Raw genomic sequence first — 14,477 nt, forward strand, 5'->3', positions numbered from 1 at the left:
AAGTCTGACTAAATCACATATCACTTCATTTCTCTTCCTTTTCCACACCATTCTCATCATATCTCTCAAATCCTTCCACCATCAATTGCTGAATGATGTGGAATTGTAAAGAGCAGAAGGAATGGCCTTGAGGAAGGAAGAGTGGCTATCAAGACAGTGGTCAGATAAAAGAAGCCTGCATTCAGGGCAGGAATCATTCAAGGCTAGTTCTCACAAAGGTAAAAGGAGGATTGGGGAAGCACATTCAGACCTGCAAGATTGTGTTTCTCTAGTTTTGTATTAAAATAGCACTGACCTACATGATACCAGATTCCTAGTCTGATTTGTCTTGAAGGACTAACAGTCAGGCAAAGGAACCAGAAACAACACACAGGGCTGATCAGAGTGGTATATTTATTGCTGCTCTCATCAGACAAATGTGCTCACTACATATCTACTATATAAACAATGCAATTGTGGGGAGGATCACTTCTCAGGGGCTTCCTTCCCACCAGTAACTCTGTCATGTGTCTGATTAACGAAACACTTCAAAGAACTTTCAGGCATTTTTTTAACCTAAAAAGCCTTTATTAGTGTTACAGAGATGTCAGCACGGCATGGTGGAAATGCTAAGATCTGAATTTCCCTTCCTTTGCACATAACATTCCAGGCATTTCCCCTCCCCTATTTTGGGGTCATGATTCACATCTTCCAATTAACTTGGAGGGCAAAGATTCACTTCCGTTTCTTTTTCCCGGGCTTTCCTTATATTCTCCTCCCCTTTCCCTGTCACCTGATTTAACTCTAAAAATACCAGACAGTTCTGCATATATTGTCAAAACAAGAATATTCAATATTAGCAGCGTTGACAAACTCAAGACTAGCCAATCTGTTTGCTCCTCCCCTCAACTCACTCCCAGATTCCACCATATTAACAGGAATACAGAAATCCAGCAACAATTTGTCCAACACCTTCTTGACAATCCATACTACAAGATAACAAATGGGCATTTTCAATAAAATATTAACTTTTCACTTCAATATCCATTAGTATTCAAGATGTCAGAAGATAATTACCTTTGGTCAGGTTTGAATCAATTCCTGGCCACTGTGGTAGTTAAAAATATCTAAAATATTCTTTAAAAACTCTTCGTGTTAAGTACTTCGTTCGCGTGCGAATGATGAAGACACATGAGGATGTTAACAGCTCTTTATTCTTCTTAACAACCGAACAAAAATCCAAAAGGCACGCAGGCCTTTTTATGTGGCCATAAACCCGGACAATGGCAAAACAAAATAACAGAGCGTTTTCGTGCCTTGTGCATGCGCACAAGGCTGGCGCCGCTCTGTCTGGTCCCAAGCAGCAAACGCCTTGCGCGTGTGCGCAAGGCTGGCGCCGCTCTGTCTGGTCCCGGGCAGCTTTTGGAATGCCTGGGACCAATGCAACGTCCCGAGCCTGCTTTTGCAGGCTCGGGACACAACACTTAGAATCCAGTAAATGATTAGGAATAAGATCATCTAGGAATATTTTTAGAAATAACCAGATCAGTGGTTCTCAACCTTTTTATACGGCGACCCCGGACATAAGCAGGCGGCGCGCGTGCAAGACGCCACCCCCTGCGCGGCGCGCATGTGCAGCACCGCCCCATGCATCGCCCCCTGCGTGGCACGCATGCGCGATGCCGCCCCATGCACGGCGCGCATGTGCGGCGGCGCCCCCTGCGCGGCACGCATGTGCGGCACCGCCCCATGCATCGCCCCCTGCGCGGCACGCATGCGCGATGCCGCCCCCATGCACGGCGCGCATGCGCGGCGGTGCCCCCTGCGCCGGCTGACAAAAAAAATGGCGGATCGCGTTGTTTGGCGACCCCTGTGAAATGGTCATTCGACCCCAAATGGGGTTGCAACCCACAGGTTGAGAACCGCTGAACCAGATTAAAAAATACATATGTTTAAAGGAACATATTAACTCAATCTAATTACATGTTAGTCAAAACAGCATATTTTCAAAGGGCTATATATTTGATTTTAGACTATACATCACTTTATTTCTAAATAAAGCAAGAAAATCACTGAACAGTCATCTAATCAAAATCCCTTGGGATTATCTGAGGTCAAAAGAAGGCTACAGTTTCAAAGGTAGCATCTTCAAGTTCCTCTTTCAGTCTCTAGTCTAAAATCTGCCAAAGCTATGATTGTTGTTGAGAGCTTGAAGAAGTTTCTCCTCCAGTTTTTGTTTTGTTGAATAAATTGGCAGAAATAAAATAGAATAACAGATCCAGGCCCCGGGGATAAGATCCTCTGAGGGCAAGTAATGTGGACAAATTTTCAAAGGGCTCATTCCTGTCACAGGGATCCTGTCGTTTCCTTCCACAAAGACTAGAAATATGGGAAATCATCCGTTAAATACAGAATATTAGATGGAACATAAACAGATCCAAGAACACAGGAATTTTCGACTCAGGAAAATATTCAAAAAGATTTAATAAAACATCTGTTGTCCTACTGGGATCAACTGTAGTGATGATTCCCAATCCAACCCTATATTATAGAGTTGCCTCTCAATTATCATTTCAATTCCTTGACTATCCACATTAAAAGAAGCTTTGGGAGAGATATGAATGCCTTCTGCTAACATTCATAACAGCTCATAACACAGAAAGAGATTCACCTTCATGGTCTTTAGAAGGGTGATGAAGTAGTTGCATATAGATACTTACCTAGAAAACGTTTTTTATCCTCCAAACTCAGCCCATGAAAAACTTCCCAGAACATTTTTATGGTTGGGTGTGTTGAGCTGTATATGTCACAATACACAGCATTCTTCAGTGCAAGAATAATAGAAAAAATGAGAAAAAAATCAACAACAGAACCAATAAGAATTAAAAAAAAAAAACCTGGATCACATATATCTATCATTCTATAAGCCACTCAGTCACTTGAATAGTGAAATGGGCAGTGAAAGAAAAGAAGAAAGAAAGAAAGACGGATAGAAAAAGAAAGAGAAAGAAGAAAAGAAAGGAGTAAGAGAAAGAAAACAGAAGGAAAGGAGAAAGAAGGAAAGAAGTAAGAAAAAGGAAAGTGAAAAGAGAAAAAAGAAAAAGAAAGAAAGAAAAGAAAGAAAGAAAGAAAGAAAGAAAGAAAGAAAGAAAGAAAGAAAGAAAGAAAGAAAGAGAAAGAAAGGCTTTAGCAACTTGATCTGCAGCCATGTTCAAACTCCTAAATGCCATCCAGGCAATTCTGTTCTTCACTTATTTGATAAGCTAGGAGAGTTGCAATGGGGAAAAATTAATTCCATTTACCAATTTACCATTTCCCATGCCAAAATTATGCTGTAGCAAATGGCACAGTTCCATCTCTCCAATCATGATCTGCTCATAAAGGTCCTTAGCATAAAATACATCTCTCCATCCACTTACCTCTTCATACAAATCCCAATTATAATTGGCATTTCCAATTGCCACTTTAATCAGTTGTTCGGGCTCAAAAATACCAACTAGCTGTTCATCCAGGACTTTGTAAAATCCTCTCCTAAACTCACTGAAAACATCATCCACTGATTTGTTGAATATGTAATCCACGTATTTGTCAACAAAATCTTTCCTTTAAAAAGTAGAAAAGAAGCCTGATTTTTTTTTCAAGAAATCAAATTCTTAAACAGAAGTTGGCCTTTTAATAAATTTATCGAGGTTCAGACTCAGATCTCTTTTGGGGAAATTCAGTTAACATCGCTCATAAATCCCAAACTATCTGTTTACATTTATTTGTTAATGTAATAAATGTTCACTTTATTAGATATTTACAAGAATTAGTTGGGACTTAAGGTAAGTCTTTCTACCGCAAGGCAAAAAATGTATATATTACTCAACATTTAGGCCTTTGAAGGAGAACAAGGTTGAAATTTTATAAAGAAAAAAAGAATCAAAGACTGGACTTGCTGCATTTTAGTTAGCTGTGTTTCTCTCTTTTCTCCCCATTTCCCCATCTTTTTCTCAAATTCTCACCATACAGTAGTCCTTGAGTTATGACAGCAGTTGGGACTGGGATTGCTTGTTGTAGAGTAGGGTGTCAAACGCGAAATGTCATGTGACATGTCGCGACATATCACAACTTTTTCCCCATTGCTGGAGCTGGGGTTGGCGCGGTTTCGGTATGATGCATTTGGCCAGCGGGCCAGCAGTTTGACACCCCTATTGTAAAGCATGATGCCACATGACTGCATTGCTTAGCAAAGGTAACCCTGCAGTTACAGTTGTTGTCGTAATCCCAGCACTTCATGGGCCCTTAAGCAGGAAGAATACTGGGTAAGAAGCATGGGGATGGGTGCCACCAGCCAGCTGGCATCAGGCACAAGTGGGTGCTGGAGAGTGTGGGCAAGCTGGCAAGGGCTTTGGGTGGGTTTTGTGTAGTGCGCTGGGGTGGAGAGGGATGTGAGCAGGTGCTGGGGAGAAAAAGTTGTGGGAGAAGCATAAGGGAGTGACTTGCGACCTTCTCTGCTAGATTCCCATTGACTTTGCTTGTGGGAAAGTGGCAGGAAAGGTTGCAAATGGTGATCACCTGATCATGGCTGGCTATGACGTAATCATGAGCCAGGTGCCTAGGTAATGGTCAAATGACCACAGGGATACTGCAACAGCCACAACTTTGTGTCAGAAGTTCCCCTTTTTCAGTGCAGTTGGAATTTTGAACCATTGTTGAATGAGAGGGCTACCTACAGTATAGTTTAGATCTGAAGAAATTAAAAAAAAAATCCAATAGAAATTTCAAAAAGTTTGGGTAAAGTGGGAAGCTGGAAAAATACTGATTGTCCGACAGAGATTGGGGGATATCAGTAACTGAAAGTTTAAGAAATTGTTCGATTCCTACATAGTGCTTTAGTAATGTCTTGAATATGATCCCACATTACTTCTAACATCACTGACCATGATGGGTGGAGAATCATCTGAACTCTAACATAGTATGTTTGGAGATATCGTTTTAAGAGTCATTGATACATACTTATTGGCATTGTTTACAGTTGTCAAAATGCCATTTTCAATCAAGTCTACATCCATGCCATCCCAGGAAATCTGAAAAATAAAGTTGCTACATTTTAGGAAAAAGTGTTGAAACTAAAATTGATTTATTAGTATAGTCTCTGCACTGATCAGTGTCAAGACTTTCTATTTATGGGATAGTTGGTATCAGTAGTTTCAGCCAATGAAGCAGCTACGAATAATGCTTTGACTGGTTCACACATAGTCTCAAGCCACGGTTTCCCATTACTGCATTTTACTGAATAACTAAGAAGACTCATACAACAATCCAACTTTATACCAAGGTTGCGAACTGGTATAAAGGCTACACCATAAACAAATCATCTTATGACTTAAGTGTGTTGTGTGAATCACTTTCAGCCTTTAGTGCCTCTTCTCTGGAGGACCCAAGGGTATTTGCAGGATGTGGTAAAAAAAAAATGCGATGCGCATAAAAAACCAAGCTGAGCTTGGATTAAACTATCATTGGTGCCATCTTGATATTTTTTACCACACCCCTGGAAGACCACCTTCTTCTGTTACACAAGATTCAGAATGATGTCTCTAGCATCACTCACCTATTTATTTGTTCTTATTTGTTCACTCACAGCAAGATACACTTTTCCACCTTTTAACTGATTTTACCAGCTCTGATTTTCTTTCACTTTTAGCCTCTGTTCCAGGTTATTAAACATTTGAGGAAGCATCGTGAAAGAATGCAGGATACTCACAGAGTAACATAGTTGAAACATGTCTTCAAAATCATCACCTTCATAATCAAGAGCTGTCTGCAAACATCTTAATAACAAAAGGAAACAGAAAATAAAATATTATATGAAGTTCTTCCAGCAAATATTAAAATATTACCAATCAAAAAATACATGCTGAAATGGGTTTCACATTTTTATAAGTGTAAGAAAAATGAACAAGATCCCTAGACCAGTCCATGCAATCATGAATAGACTCAAGCTTTCCCTTTTTGAGTCATCATATCTAGTGGTGGATATCTATATATCTAGTGGTCATCATATTTAGAATGGTTAGCTTGATCCAGATACCATATATTCCGGCATATAAGACGACTGGGCATATAAGACGACCCCCAACTTTTGAGAAGATTTTCAGGCTTTAGAAAGTCATCTTATATGCCAGAAAATACAGTACAATATTGAATTTCTGTTTATAGATGAGCGCAATAGGAGCTCCTTTGCTGCTAGAAAGCTTTGTCCTGTTAGTGCTTATTTCTGTAAAAAAATAGGGCTGGCCACTAGGGGGCAGATTGGTTTTAAATTCAGAGAACAGCTACCCGTATATTCCTGCGTATAAGACGACCCCTGACTTTTGAGAAGATTTTCAGGCTTTAGAAAGTCGTCTTATACACCGGAAAATACGGTAATCAAATACGTGGTGAGAAGATACAGATTTATATTTGTATGAGTGCTCCAGAAAAACTTTTGGATCCAGATAAGTTTAAAAACTAAGCTAGTGGGTAATACCATTTCCCCAGGCCGAGCAGTGTATCCAGTTTTAAGGGGGATATGTTTATATTGGGATTTGGGTCACATTGGGATTTACTAATCTAGGCTAGGACACCAGTTACATTGAGCAAAAGAGAACATTCCTTCTCTTAGACACTTCAGAAGAAGTATGTGATGGCTAATATATTTATAGACATGTTTTGGAATAAATATATGTTTGCCACAAACCTGTGGCTTCTTATTCTTGCTTCTATTGAAAAATTGAAACAATCTCTGTGCTTATGGAGAGCAAGTACACCACTGGTGTTTTTAAAGGACATTTAATTAATCATTTTCCTACTAATACAGGTAGTCCTCGAGTTACAACAGTTCACTTAGCAACGGTTCAAAGTTACAATACCACCCCCAGAAGTACTTATGACAGAGTCTCAAAGTTACAAATGTTGAAGCACCACGGCAGTTGTTCATCCTTACGAACGACTGGAGAGATGCTGCAACATTCCCTCTGCCTATTCCCCATCCTCATCCCGTCACCAGTCGCTCACTTATTGTACCTTTTGAAGATCTGCACAGTCAGGGCCACGTGGCAGAAAGTGGCCATCTTCTTATATCCTTCTGTCCCCTTTGCAAAAGGTTTTTGGCATGGAGAACGGAGGCCTCCTTGGGCACGATCCTACACCCTTGGAGGCTTCTGTTCTCCATGCCAAAAGCTTTTGCAAAGGGGGCGGAGGCTTTGGTCCTCTTTACCAAAGGCTTTTGGTGCAGAGAATAGAGGCCCGAAGGAGCGCAAGAATGTGACCCCTAAGGCTTCTATTCTCCACACTAAAAGCTTTGGAAAAGGGGATGGAGGCCTGAAGGGGTGTGAGATCGTGTCCCCGAAGGCTTCCGTCCTCTTTACTCAAGGCTTTTGGTGCAGAGAACGGAGGCCTTTGGGAGCACAAACTTGCCCTCCTTCGGGTCTCTGTCCTCTGCACCAAAAGCTTTTGTAAAGGGGATGGAAGCCTTCGGGGGTGAGATGTCACGCTCTTTTAGGCTTCTGTCCCCTTTGCAAATGCTTTTGAGGCCTGAAGGAGCGCAAGGTCATGCTCTTTCAAGGTCAGCAAAGCTGCCCAGCCATCCAAAAGCAAAGTGGGTATCCTGCCCGGGCAGTCTTGGTGAGTCAACCAAGCTGAGCAGGGCGGACTGATTCTGCTCTCACTGCTCTGGTTTTGGAGCACCAGGAGCAGAAAAAGAAACGGTGGCACAGAGACTGGCAAGAAGACAGCTCATTTGATCATCGAGATCTTCGAAAGGTAAGTGAGTCTCCACAGTCTCAGTGCCTGTAGAGACCTGGTGGTGAGTGGGGGGGAAGCATGAGATATCTCAGCACTAGCCTTCCCCCTGTGCTCTTCCCCTGAAACACCTCATTTGCACTTAACGACCTGTGCATTCGATTAATGAGTGCATTGGGTAAAGCAGGGAGGGATCACGTTTATTTACCATATATTCCGGCATATAAGATGACTTTTGAGAGTGTTGAAACAGGCGCCGAACTCAGGGGTCATCTTATATGCCAAGTCATCTTATACACCGGAAATAAGGTAGTTTCCAGCATATAAGACGACTTTCTAGGCATGTGACTCGGCGTCGATCGTCTTATACACCGGAAATAACGTAGTTTCCGGCGTATAAGACAACTTTCTAGGCATGCGACTCGGCGTCAATCGTCTTATACGCTGGAAATACTGGTAGTTTCCGGCATATAAGACGACTTTCTAGGCATGCGACTCGACGTCGAACTCGGGAGTCGTCTTATACGCCGGGTCACCCTATACACCGGAATATACGGTAACATGATCCAATTAATGAATCCTTGGGTTACAAATGTAATTGGTAGGCTCTATTACATTGGTAACTCAAGGATTACCTGTACAGAGATGAAGAGAAAAAAGCAGGTAGACCTCAATCTTTTCCTTCCTCTACAAGATTGACTTTGGTTTATCACAGAGAGCACTTTCTCTGTCAGCCATTATAGCTATGTAAATGGGAACAGTAGAACAATCTTCTATGTTAGTTTGTTATGACAACTCAAATCAAGAGAAGCCTCTTACTGGGCAAGGGATGAGGGGAGGAATGTCAAATGATTTATTGATCCCTACACCTTGGTTAAGTCATCTTAAACCACATTCAGATGTTAGGACCCCATTCCTTTTGGCAGTCTATTAAACACATTCTTTGAAACACAAACATGGCTTTGTAAGTTGTAGGGTGAATGCAACAACTGGACAAAATCAGTTAAGATTCAACATCCCTAGTAAATTGATAGAACTAAATTCATTTACCCTCCTATGACAGGGCTTAGCTCTTGCAGATCACTGAGAGTTGGTTTCTTGTTCAGCAGCTTTTTAAAGAGGGCAAGTGGGAAAGGTACATAGGCAGTCACTCCGTTGGTTATTGAGAGTCCACAGAGAATCCCAAAAAGGTAATATTTATTCTTCTCCACTGAAGGCTGCAAAAACACAAGATTATAGCAACAGAACATCACTACAACTCCCAACATGCACAATCAATGTGAAGGAATACAGATTACTTTTGCAATATTTAAAGGAACAAATGGAATAAATAAATATCCTACAGTAGTAAGATGAATAGTAGTATTAGACCATATAGCGTATGAAAGAACAGAACAGAGTAGAGTAGAGTAGAACAGAACAGAACAGAACAGAAGAGTTGGAGGGAACCTTTGAGGTCTTCCAGGCCAACCCGCTGCTCAAGCAAATCGTTGTCCAGTCTCTTCTTAAAAACTTCCAGTGTGGGAGCATTCACCGCTTCTGGAGGCAGGTTGTTCCACTGATTAATTGTTCTAATTGTCAGGAAATTTCTCCTTAGTTCTAGGTTGCTTCTTTCCTTGATTAGTTTCCATCTGTTGCTTCTTGTCCTGCCTTCAGATGCTTTGGAGAATAGCTTGACTCTCTCTTCTTTGTGGCAACCTCTGAGACATTGGAACACTGCTATCATGTCACTCCTAGTCCTTCTTTTCATTAAACTAAAGCTTCTTTAGTTGCACTTTCGTACTCTACTAGAGCCTATTTTATTTTTATCCTGCTTTTATTATTTTTATAATTAAGTCAAGGTGACGAACATACCTCTTCCTTCTCCTCCCTAGTCCTATTTTTCCAACCACAACAACCCTGTGAGAATAGTTGGGCTGAGAGCGAGTGACTGGCCTAAGGTCACACAGCTGGTTTTCATGCCTAAGGCAGGACTAGAACTCACGTAGCCTGGTGCCTTAACTATTAGACCAAATTGGTATTCTTGTTTTTCTCTGCACCTAGAAATCAAGACTAGCAAGTGATCTTATGAAAGGTCTTGTCTCTTGCTGCCAGATCTCTTATATTTTTCTGCAAAACATCAGCAGAAAACCTACTGTCAGGTTAGTGTCCTTTATCAAAGTGCAGATTGCTAAATGTCTCCTTTCATTCAGTGTGTGGGGAAAATGCATGTGCAGCAAACTGCCGTGCTTCCCCCCCCCCACAAACCTCATAACCTTTTGATACCCTTTGTCCCAATGAAGCAGCCAGAAGGTCATCTCCTTTTGACTTAATGCCTCACCTACCTAAATAGTTCCTTCCTATTTTTTCCTGTCTTTGTTAGTTCTTTCTCCTTTTGATTTGCCTGTATTTGTTCTTTACCTGGTCTTTGACCATGTAATGTGCTACTAGGAAATAGTTGCTTATATGAAGGAATTTTCCAATGAAGAAACTTTTGGTCAGCATCTAATGGTTAAACTGTGAATGTAAAATGTCAGCATCTAATGGTTAAACCTATGTATGTAAAAAGTATATAAAAACCAATAAACACACAGAGATTCTCAAGCAGTCTCAAGCTGTGACAAGCAGCTCTGCAGCAGCTTCAAATCTCTGCTCAAGACTTGCCTGTGTCTTTTTCTTAGCATCTTACAATTCAGCTCAAGTTTTATATTCTCTTAAGGCATCTTTCCCACACCTTGGGGCCTCAAGAGGTGTTGGGACTACTAATCCTCATAATCCCTCAGGAGTTTTGAAGTTTTTCAAACTAGTCTTCTGATGCACAAAAGACCAGATGTAGAAGTTGGCAAATGAAACTTGCACATATTTTCCCCCGTTAAAATCCAGTCTCTCACCTAGGATCAACAGGGAAGTTTGAAGGTATCATCTTGAATTATGAGTCCATTTGAACTGGAAATCGGGACTGATAAACTTACCTTGGGAGGGAACCACATTGGGGAATTGTATTCACAATACATAAACATTCCATATTTTGGCTGTACCACCTCCTCAAACACTTGTGAAAAGAATTCCACCAGGATACCTTTATCTTCATAACTAAGCGTTTCATTTTCAAATTGAATCTGCCAAAACAAGTAAAGAAGAAAGGAAAAGTAGTTCAAGGAATGTCTATGGAGATGCTCTATCATCCAGGTCATGATTGTCCCAAAGGTGCTTTTCTGAAAGGCAACTGGACTTTCGTTGTTGTTTTGAAAAATGAAAAGAAAAAAAAATCAAGAAAGTCCAGTTGACTTTTGGGAAAACAAGTTTGGGATAGTTCAAGGCATCTATTGACTTCACTGAGACAAAACTGAGGAATCAGTCTCCATAGAAGCCCTCAAGCAGAGGTTAACAATTGTGCAAGCCTTCGTCCAGCAATCTCATTTGTGTCCCATTAGAGAAATGATTGAAAGCAGATCTCAGATTGTTACATGAAGCTGTCTCTGAATAGTTCCCTACCACAATTCCCCTCCACCTGCTTCAAAATCTTCTTTGCAAGGTTCCCCAAAGTTTCTGAAGAGACTTGGGAGAAAGCCCATGCAATTCAGGCTTCTGAAAAAATTGAAAAAAGGAAGTGTGACAGTTTTAAGAATGGCGTCAAAGAAAGCTGAAAAATGTTGGATTCCTTTGGTGAATAGTAGAGAAGCTCTGAATTTGCAGAAAGTCAAAAGCATTTCTTCCATGGTTTTAGAATTTCATACAGCCCTACCTAGTGTAAGCAGAATAACAGAACAACAGAGTTGGAAGGGACCTTGGAGGTCTTCTAGTCCAACCCCCTGCTCAAGCAGGAAACCCTATAGCAGTGGTTCTCAACCTGTGGGTCGGGACCCCATTTGGGGTCGAATGACCATTTCATGGGGGTCGCCAAACAAGGCTGTCCGCCATTTTTTCCCCCTTTTCTTTGGCCACGCCCCTGGCACCCAGTGATGTATAAGTGGTTGGGGGTCACCACAACGTGGAGAAATGTATTATGGGGTCGCGGCATTAGAAAGGTTGAGAACCACTGCCCTATAGCATTCCAGACAAATGGCTGTCCAATCTCTTATTTAAAAACATCAGTGTTGGAGCACCCACAACTTCTGGAGGTCAGTCATTCTATTGATTGATTATTTGTTCTGTTAGGAAATTTCTTAGTTCTAGATTAGTTCTCTCCTTGATTGGTTAACCACCTTTAATTTAAATTAAATAATGAATCAAATTTAATCTACTGTAAGGTATTACCTAAAGATTTAGATGTGCTCCGACTAAAGTTTCCAATCCTGCTAGAAAGATAATTCAGAAGTAAGCCCCACAGAGTTCAGAGGCAAATGTCCCTTGTATATAAGAAAAATAAGGTGGTGTAGTAATTAAGAGTATTGAATTGTCAACGGAAAACTCAGGCTCCACCCATTCAGCCATGGAACTCATTGGCTGATTTTGGATCCACCACTCGGCCAAGGTATTCCACTGCTGCTAGGTGCACAAAAATTAGGGGTGACCTTCAACCTGTACATTGTCTCTAGCTTCTTAGAATAAAGGCAAAATACAGGTATATCCCTTACTTACAACAGTTCATTTAGTGCAGTGTTTCTCAACCTTGATAATTTTAAGCAATGCTGGCTGTGGAATTCTGGGAGTTGAAGTCCACATGCCTTAAAATTGTCAAGGTTGAGAAACACTGATTTAGTGCCATTCAAAGTTGTTGTAACTTATGGCCATTTCTCCCATTTATGACCATTGCAGCAGTCATGTGATCGAAATTCAGATGCTCGGCAACTGGCCTGTATTTATGAGGGTTGCCTTGCCCCAGAGTCATGGGATCACTTTTGGCAACCTTCTGACAGGAAAAGTCAATGGGGAAGCCAGATTCTCCGAACAACTGTGTTACTAACTTAACAATTAAAAACTGTGGCAAGAAAAGTCATAAAGTGGGGCAAAACGTGCTTAACAACTGCCTTGCTTAACAACAGAAATTGTGAGCTCAGTTGTGGTTGTAAGTCAAGGACTACCTGTATAATTGTTGTAGAAATTAGGTAGGTAAAATGAGGACCGATTGTTGGGGGCAATGTAAATATATATATACATTGCTTACTGGTGTACACCGCTTAGAGAGTGCTTGCACTTAAAGCGGTATATAAGTCTCATAAATAAATAAATAAATAAAATCAATAGTGAGTAAACAAACACTTTGTGGATAGATATTTTAAAAAAGCAGTTCCAATTTTTAAGACTACGCCAATGAGTTCTCATATTCAAAGCTCAGATAACCTTGCATCAGCAGACCACAGAGAGCTCACCAGCAAGTGCTTTTTCAGGTAGATGTCCTCCATTATACTAAGCTTGTGCCAGGTGTCTTCAACGAGAAATTGACGTCGCACTCTCAGAGGAAAAGCGGGAGGTTCTGGAAGGTCACTGGTTCCCAGCGCTTGATTGTAAACCAATTCATTACAAGCCTTCATTTTTAATGCCTGGAGAAGTCCAGAGGGAAAGAGATTAAAAAAAAAACCAATTTCCTTTTTTTTTTTTTTAACATGGAAGAAATGTAAGGAAATCAAAGGAAGTCTTCTTTTAAGGCAATTTTGATGGTGTGTTTATATTTAAGTATTTTCTCCCCAAATAACATAGTTTTAACAAATGTCTCACTTAGCAACAGAAATTTTTGGGCTCAGTTGTGGTCGTAAGTCAAGGACTACCTGTATTAGAAAATTGGAGCTCGCACCTGCATTCCCTTCTTTTGAGAAATAAGATGACTATTTCAGGATTCCTGAAATACCCTACCCTCTTTTCTAACTTTTAAAAATATTGTCACATTTTAACAATTTGGCACACTATAAAGCAAAGCATTAGCCTCCAGAGTTATCTTAAGCTCCAAAATAGCCTTAGAATCTCACACTCTCATACAGTGAATGGGGTAAGACTGATAGTAGTTCCTGTTATGCTACCAGTACAAACATGTTGGAAGCACCTACCAAGGCGCTTCCAGGTTGACAGGATTAGCTGGTGACATCACTGTTGCCCAGGGAACACACAAGGAGGCGCCTTTCATGTCCCTGGTTTTCCTGCCAAAGTGGTACCTATTTATCTACTCACATTTGCATGCTTTCAAAGTACTAAGTTGGCAGGAGCTGAGACAAACATTATGCAGCTCATGCTCTCGAGTTTTGAACTGCCAAACTGTCGACCTCTCAGTGGTCTTCTGGCTTAGCGTCCTAACCATGTGAGCCATCATGGCCCCTTCATATTATGCTTATCATTATATATATATAATGATACTATCTTGAATGGCTAAAAACAATGGCAATGGGCAGGGGTAGGCAACCTTGGCTCTTTCATGACTTGTGGACTTCAACTCCCAGAATTCCTGAGCCAGCCGTGCTGAGGGGAAAGGGAGAGGTTTCCAAGCTGAGCCATGCTGGCTCAGGAATTCTGGGAGTTGAAGTCCACGAGTCATAAAAGAGCCAAGGTTGCTTACCCCTGGCAATGGGAAACCCCACATTGGCACAGAGTTTTCTTGTGACTAGGCACAGAGTGCAGCAAATATGTGTGAACAGGCAAACCTCCTTTAGGGTACCCATGTGCTCTCAAACTGTCAAAGTCAGAAAGGGCAGAAAGATCTAGATGATTGGGAACTCCAGGGATAGTTCCATATTTCAAAGCTTGCATGCGCCTTCTATTTTTTTTTTAATAGGGGTTCCTTTCAGTAGCTGCAAGGCTCTCTGGAAATGGGTATATTTTGTTTG

The 14,477-nt window shown here is 41.1% G+C and overlaps 1 protein-coding gene across 4 annotated transcripts in view; it reads right to left on the bottom strand.

Moving 5' to 3' along the window:
* Positions 1-1,785: 1,785 nt before the first annotated feature.
* LOC120316051 (probable E3 ubiquitin-protein ligase HERC6) overlaps positions 1,786-14,477 on the bottom strand; it is a 38,852-nt gene continuing 26,160 nt past the window's right edge. For 3 of the 4 annotated variants that reach the window (XM_039361203.1, XM_039361204.1, XM_039361205.1), the window contains 8 exons: positions 13,035-13,205; positions 10,695-10,841; positions 8,794-8,960; positions 5,726-5,792; positions 4,978-5,048; positions 3,399-3,582; positions 2,700-2,802; positions 1,786-2,358 (listed from right to left, as the gene is read on the bottom strand). In XM_039361203.1, the coding sequence (XP_039217137.1) occupies positions 2,153-2,358; positions 2,700-2,802; positions 3,399-3,582; positions 4,978-5,048; positions 5,726-5,792; positions 8,794-8,960; positions 10,695-10,841; positions 13,035-13,205 (1,116 nt within the window). In that variant the 3' untranslated portion in view covers positions 1,786-2,152. The remainder of the gene's footprint in view (positions 2,359-2,699; positions 2,803-3,398; positions 3,583-4,977; positions 5,049-5,725; positions 5,793-8,793; positions 8,961-10,694; positions 10,842-13,034; positions 13,206-14,477) is intronic. The other variant, XR_005558851.1, reaches the window with a different exon arrangement.

This window comes from Crotalus tigris, unplaced genomic scaffold (genome assembly GCF_016545835.1).
Source record: "Crotalus tigris isolate CLP2741 ecotype Arizona unplaced genomic scaffold, ASM1654583v1 scf7180000019218.882973, whole genome shotgun sequence".
Classification (NCBI taxonomy): domain Eukaryota; kingdom Metazoa; phylum Chordata; class Lepidosauria; order Squamata; family Viperidae; genus Crotalus; species Crotalus tigris.